General features: G+C 31.5%; 1 protein-coding gene across 1 annotated transcript; it reads left to right on the top strand.

The window, feature by feature from the left end:
- The first annotated feature begins 371 nt into the window (after nt 1-371).
- Nucleotides 372-4,774, top strand: LOC128161654 (hepatic lectin-like). The gene is made up of 4 exons (XM_052824974.1): nt 372-693; nt 1,463-1,542; nt 3,708-3,801; nt 4,076-4,774. Exons 1-4 carry the CDS (start codon nt 372-374, stop codon nt 4,321-4,323), a joined length of 744 nt encoding a protein of 247 aa, XP_052680934.1. The 3' UTR covers nt 4,324-4,774.
- The last annotated feature ends 2,641 nt before the right edge of the window (nt 4,775-7,415 follow it).

Here is a 7,415-nt window from a genome sequence, read left to right as displayed (position 1 = left end):
GAAATTTGAAAAATTGAATTTTTCGACTTTTTTATTTTTTAATATTTTTTTTGAAACTTTTACACCTTATAGTAACCCTTTTACTGATTAAGAATATGTATTTTGTTTCAAAATCGATCAAGGCATTCTCGAGAAATTAAGCGTCAAAGTTCTGAAGCGAGAGTCCGAGTAGCTCAGTCGATAGAGTCGTGGACATGGCCCAGGCGACCCGGGTTCAAGCCTCGAGTGCCGCAATTTTTTTTTTTACTATTTTTCGCTTAGATCTACGTTTTTATCTTTGAATTGATAAGTTTGATCTAATCTATTCAAAAATCGAACGGAAGACCCACTCGTTGCTCGCAACGAGATCGAATCTAGTTTTCACTATTATCATGTTAGGGGTCTTTTCCAAACGTTTTGCCGTTTTTATGACTTTCTTCTTCATTCGTGATATCATTTCCCTTAACGTGAATTTGCATTTTAAGAGAAATGAAACTTTCAAAGATCTGCTTCCAAGTACTGCATATGTTAGTTACATAGAAACAAAGAATGACCTTAGTGTGTTCGAATGTGCTGGAAGCTGTGTATATTGTGCCGGATTTCTATATCACAGTGAGTTAAGAACTTGCCCGCTACTGGAAACCCTTCTCAACGAGACAAGTTTTAACAGTAGTCATCGAGATGTAGGATGGGAGCTTTATGAAAGTGTTAATGGTATGTCGAAAACGTGTTAAGAACGACTGATTAAGTGTTATAAGTGATATAACATTTCTAATTAAAGTTTGAAATTATATACTGCAAATAAAGATTTTTTTTACCAGAAATATAAATGATTACAAAAAAAAAAGAATGTTGACGCTTTTAAAAATTTACTAATTATATGTTGATTTTATAAAATAAATATGCCAACCATTCATAAACCAAGTACTGCATGGTCTGTTTTCGAAGATAAAATAAAGTTTAGTGATAATTGAATCAAAAAAATGTAGCGAGTCATGTAAATCTGCTAATCAAAAGGAAAATAAATCACTACAAACGATCGACAAATTTAATGTTGTAAACAAAGACAAATTCATGGTGATCTTACTTTGTTAAAAACTTATCTCACACCCTTAAAGAGTTCAGTTTTAATCTTCTTTCTACAACGTATACTTGGAAGGACTTCAAGCAGAATATCATCGGGTCGAGCAAATTGCAGTTTTAATCGCGCCCTCAGAATTGTTTTTAATCCTCTGTATATGTTGTAAACCCACCAAGAATGCATATTTCTTTTAAAGTTCCGTTATGAAATGTTTTTAATTCTAAGATATTAGAGATTCAATAAATTAACCCTTAAAACTTGGAATTAGATAATAGAACTTTAATAACCGTTTAATGACGAAATGTGATTTTCTTAACAAAAATATACATGATATATTACCGTTAATATTTGTAAACTCATTTGAATTATATCATGTTTAACAATAATCATTAACACTTACAGTCTGCGGTTTGGGATGGCATCTCTACAAAACGCATTGCTATAAGTACTTGGACTTGAAAGCAACATGGGCAGAAGCAAAGGTATCTACTGTGGAATCATTAAATTTCGTGGGGGCATATTATCGTGGATTGCTTTAATTTTACAGGTTCGTTGGGACGTAATTTCGTGTATTCTCTTGTATTGACAAAAGGGAATGTTACTTTATTACCTTTTTTTTAAATTCGTGGAGGATGTTAATTCGTCGATGAGAGGTACCCACGAATTCCACGAAAATTGAGCCACCACGAAATTCAATGATTTCACAGTATTACGTTTTCTTCCTACGTAAGAAATTGAAGGCTTTCAAGTGTGCAATGATACCAGTATAATATACATTTTCAAATTAACTCACTAGCTAGCCATCCGTCTGGATATATATACAGTTTTTAGAATTCAAAATTGTTTAACATTAATAAATGATATTGCTAACAAAACCAGCGTTTATATCCCACTTCTACAAAACGCTTCAAAAACTGATCACTTTGTTATGGATTATCATATCAGATTAAAGGAGGCAAAAACGAGGGTTTTTTTTAAATTCAAAAATCGTGTTTTATAAAATATATTAACGTAATTCAAATTATGAACTTGACATGATGGAAAAAATAAAAAGCAAATATTGTATATGTTTGCTTTCTCATTTTTTTTTCGTAGCAGTAAGTGTTCTTTAAAGCTTTGCCACTAATTACATGTACGTATAAACTCATAGAGTATTCATTGTTGAAACTAGTTTCTTTGTAAATAAATGTTATTCTTCACAAATACATGCAACATCAAGCCCTTTTTTATCAAGCGCAAGATTATATTATCCATTTGGTCAAATACACAATCTCAATATATAGTACGTTGTTTTAAAAATTATGGAAAAAATAATTAAAATCTGTATCGAAAAGGAACCCCTAAAATTATCATTATAGAGAATCGGATCACCATTGATTGACACGTATAACATAAAATGTTTTTGGCTCTTTTTATACATTTATACTACATTAATATACGTATAAAACTGATTCAGCTATATCGACTTATACAGACCAATCCTAAAAAGGAAAGAATTTTTTATCTTAAAAGTGATCTGATAATTTATTGATTGCTAGATAGTGATTTATTGATTTTCAGTAACATAAAAAAATGTATCTATTTGTCATTCAAGAACGATTAATTAGTGTTAGTGTATCGACTTTTTTTACCAATAGGGCACAAAATTGAACGTATAAGCAGCAGTTTAGAGGGCTTTATTTCTTAAATTTACGCCAATGTATATCACAGTGTACTAAATTAAGATGCATTGATTTTTTAAAAATATTAACTCTGATATAATAACTTGATCAAAGTTTTATACATTTTCAAAAATAATTTTCACAATTTGGTGATTTGTTGACTATAATACAATAGGGTAGAACTACAAAATGTGAATGGAGAAAAGTGTGAAAAAATATTCAAATTGCGAATATCCAAATTAGTTGAATAAATCAACATAGTTAAAATGAATAACTTTTGAGACGCCTTGGAAAATCAAAGTTATTAACGTATCTTTTGTAAATATTTATATAAGTGAGTTATTACTGTTAATTAATCTTCTTGCATGAAATTTCATTTCATGTAAAATATAATTTTAAATTTAGACTTCTTTCTTCAAGAATATCTTTATTTTGAATTGCACTCTCGGACAGTCTTTTTAACACTCTATAATAGAAAAAAATATACACGTGTTCTTACTTTGTCTGACAGATTTTTGTCACTCATGTTTAATACATCTTTCTTTTTCATAACTGCATTGTATACAATATTGATACAATATCAACACAACTTCGTACGATATTGAACCGATATTAACTTTACATTGACGACATTGTCAGAATTTCTTTGATGTTAACATCGTTCACATCGCAACTTCGACGATGTTTAATCTATATCGAGTTAGGATCGTCGACATTTTCGACATTTCTTGGACATTAACATCGTCACTCAATGTCAATCAATATTGCATTGTCGACGATGTCGACAATCTAAACAAGAAAGAAGGCACACGATGTGGTCATTATGTCAACTCGATGTTGGTCAACATTGAAATGTTGAAATGTCGACGTAAACAGGATACGTTCCAAATGTTTACACGATATTAACTCAATGCTGCCCAACACTGTGATGTCGAAAATATTGATAAAAAAATTTTTATTAGACATATTTCTTGTTTTATATACAGGAGCACTGTTACAAAACCGAAGCCTATCTTGTTCAAATAGAATCAAGGGAGGAAAACGAATGGATAAAAGAAAATCTATTACCAGCAGACCCCGGTAAACTTTCATACTTCTTTATTCAATGAAAAGCATGAATTGATTATTTTAAAAAAAAAAAATAATCAGAGTCGAATTTTAATGGCCTTAATACATACTGTTCAATGCCTGTTATTCTTCATAGAATACTTTGTTATGTCAAGCACTATTGAGTCTCTGTTACGTCTACCGATCCTGGGCAAATTGTTTGAGCTCAATCTGACACTGCTTTTTATTGAAACTAAAACTAAGGTCAAATGTTGTGTAACGTTTAAATTTTTTATCTACCATTTAGAATTATGCTATGATAGCACGACATACAGCTGTTGTGATACGTGGATCGGAGCCAGTGACCAAGTTAAGGAGGAAGTGTTCCAGTGGACAAACAAAGAAAACGTGGTATTCACAAACTGGAAGCCATATGAACCAAACGACGCCAATGGCAATGAAGATTGTGTTTCATTGTGTCGTGATGGTCAGTGGAATGATAACATTTGTAACAAAACTTTCAACATCATCTGTGAAAGATATGTTTTTGGTTAATCTAGTTTTTAATGAAGTCTTTGTAGCCGCAGGAAGTTGTTGCAGGCTATATAACTCGTATTATTACCTACGGCAAAAAGGCGGTCGTTGAAAAAAAAAGGAAAGTTTCTGATGTGATGTATAGTAATGTTCTATTTTGTAGAAATAACCATGTGTTTATGCAGTACTATTGTAAACTGGTCTCGTTTAGCTAGACTTGTTGTTTACGCAACAGAGAGGGTGTCTGATTAAAAGTAACTAAATATGAATTTTATCATGAAAAAATGAAATAAAATGTGGTAGTGAAATAAATAATGATAGTGTTACTTGTGCACTTCAACCATATTTTTAATGAAAGAATTCAACTAATACACCCACAACGATCAATTTCTATTCAAAGTTCATATTATAGACAAAATATAGATTATTGGTAAAATGTTTCTCTCTAATGTTTAAGAACAATACAACTTCATAAATAATCAAACTCGCTTTTTTTTTAGTTTTTTGTTTTCCATCTCGATGCTATAAAATAATAATTTTCATGTTTTCATGAATTATGTATCATTTGATTGAAAAGAAAAACTCCAATTTTACCAAGCGTTGAATTTATTTTCCTATAAGCTGTTTACTCTTGCTCTTGAATTTGGAAATAAATGAACAGACAAACATAAAATCATGTGCTAAAAAATTCTCCGTTGCTCAAAAAATCCAAGAGACTTATAGAACTTGAGTCACCTGAGTACTATAGCCCATAGTTTGATATGTCAGAGTCTCATGTTTGCATTTTAAGCTTCATATTGGTATTTAGATTCTAATCTGAGACTCATCTGACTACTAACCCACTTTAATTATTTGATGCTTAAAAAACATAAATTCATGGAAATGTTGGGGAGGGGGTAAGGGTGGGGTGGTGAAGGGTTGGGTTACAAGAGTCAGCGGAATCTTGGATTATCTATTTCTAAGCTCCAATGGCCAAAAATTGTAAACTTTTGATAATAAAAGACCCGCAGGCCTTAAATAGTCAATCTTTTACAATATTCACAATTTTATTTATATTGCACCAAAAATGCACACAGCTTTTTTTCTACAAGTATACAATATTCAGGATATTAAAGAAAATTTACCAAAAATAGAACACATACTTAATTCAATATTGCCGAGTGACAATTTGCCATGTTGTTTTGAAGATGGAGGAAAAACTGAAATGAATGACAAACAGCCTAAGTAAAAATGCAGGTTCATCATGGCATTATGAACATTTTAACAATGCATGACTTTATCTCCCATGACTGTGACAGTACAAAAAAATGAATACTAGTACATTATTTTTTTATGTGGGCATATTGGTCTCGGTTTTGGGCCTGAACCTCTTACCTAGGGGCCATGCATTTCACAATTTAGGTAGAGGGCTTCATGGGTATCATAATCATGCATTTATTTTTTTCTCAAATATATGGGAGTGGAGTTGAACATCTTTAAGATTTGATATATTTTTACTCTATGGCCATGTAAGCCTCAACCTAGGGCCTGAACCCTTGTCCCAGGGACCATGAATTTCACATTTTATATTGAAAACTTCGTTGAAATCAGAATCGAGCATTTAGTTTTTCTTAACTTATTTTGTGAGTAAAGAAGAAGATTTTCTAAGATTTTATACATTTTAACTATATGGCCATATTGGCCCCGCCCTAGGGTTTGAACCTCTGATTCAATGAAATGGTCCATGAAATTCAGAATTTAGGTAGAAGGCCTATATATAGATATAAAGAAAATTTTAAAAATGAAAGAAAACACAAATCAAACGTTAGTGCTTTCATTATCTTCAGCAGTAACGTTTTTTGCTGATGTATACAATACAATGAAGTCATAGTTATAGTTATAGAGGGATAATGCCGCGTAATTTATAGCAGTAAATTGAAATATCTATACGATATCAATACAGTTAAGTTACATTCACTCTGTTGATTCAAGCTTTTAAAGTTTGAATAAAATAGTTTCTTTTCTTTCTTTCTGTTACACTCTCTGTAAAAGTTTTTAAAAAGGAAACACTTTGAAACACCGACGTCCGCATACACGAATGCCTTCGGTAATTTTTTAACGATATTCTTGGTCTTTATTCTACTGTTTATGCACACGGGTTCTCCGTCTCGCCAAAATTAACTGGTTGCAACCATCACATACAATAGGATATATTAAATGTTTGGAATGACAATGACTCAGTATCTCTGCTCGTTTAGGAGAAAATTCCCGGACAAGCCGACCCTGTAAATATCGTTAAAACGTCAATATCTCAAACACAATATTGACATCAGCATTCCAGTAAGATTCCGATCAGTATCTATCAGTTCTAAAAGTTTCATTAAAATTGTCCATGCTGTTATCGAGAAATCGCGTCCACAAAACTGAGTAAAAAAAGAATAATCAGGATAAAAGGAAACAAAGCAATGTCTTCACTTTAGCGTAGACCTGGATTATGGTATGAAATATACAACAAAACAACAACAACAACAAAAAATACAGGCATTTATATTTCAAAAACCATTATTACAGTACGATTCCTTGCTTCACTTGTTATATCGCCAAGGTTAATCGTAAAGACCACATTTACTGGAGTGTTGATTTAAAGCAATTTGATACAAATGACACATGACATCATTTCTCTCTATATTCTTAAACAATAAAATGCTTTTTTGTGATTCATGCAGAATGTGAAGTTAGTGGACAATGCAGTAAAAGTACATAAACCGCGTTAGTGGTTTTTTCAGCAATGATCGCTACCTTCATAACCCACACAAATAAAAAGAAATAAAAACATTTTTCTGCTTATATTTACATCTTCCTTTTCACAAATTAATAAAATCTATACCTATAAATGAAGGCATTTTGCAAATAAACTACTAAATGTCTGCACCAGAGTACTTTCTTACACATTTGGTATTTCAACACATGTAGGATGATGTCCGTAACGTATAACTGAATTTTAACTGATAAGTTATTATTGTAATATTAATATTAAAAAAAAACTACTTTCATTTTCGATAAACAAGCCCGAAATAGCAAAAATGACAGTAAGGTGGTGGACACGCTTTGGCGGATCCAAGTCATGGATAGTC

This window comes from Crassostrea angulata, chromosome 8 (assembly GCF_025612915.1).
Source record: "Crassostrea angulata isolate pt1a10 chromosome 8, ASM2561291v2, whole genome shotgun sequence".
In the NCBI taxonomy this organism is placed as follows: Eukaryota; Metazoa; Mollusca; class Bivalvia; order Ostreida; family Ostreidae; genus Magallana; species Magallana angulata.
This window is presented reverse-complemented; position numbering and strand designations above follow the sequence as displayed.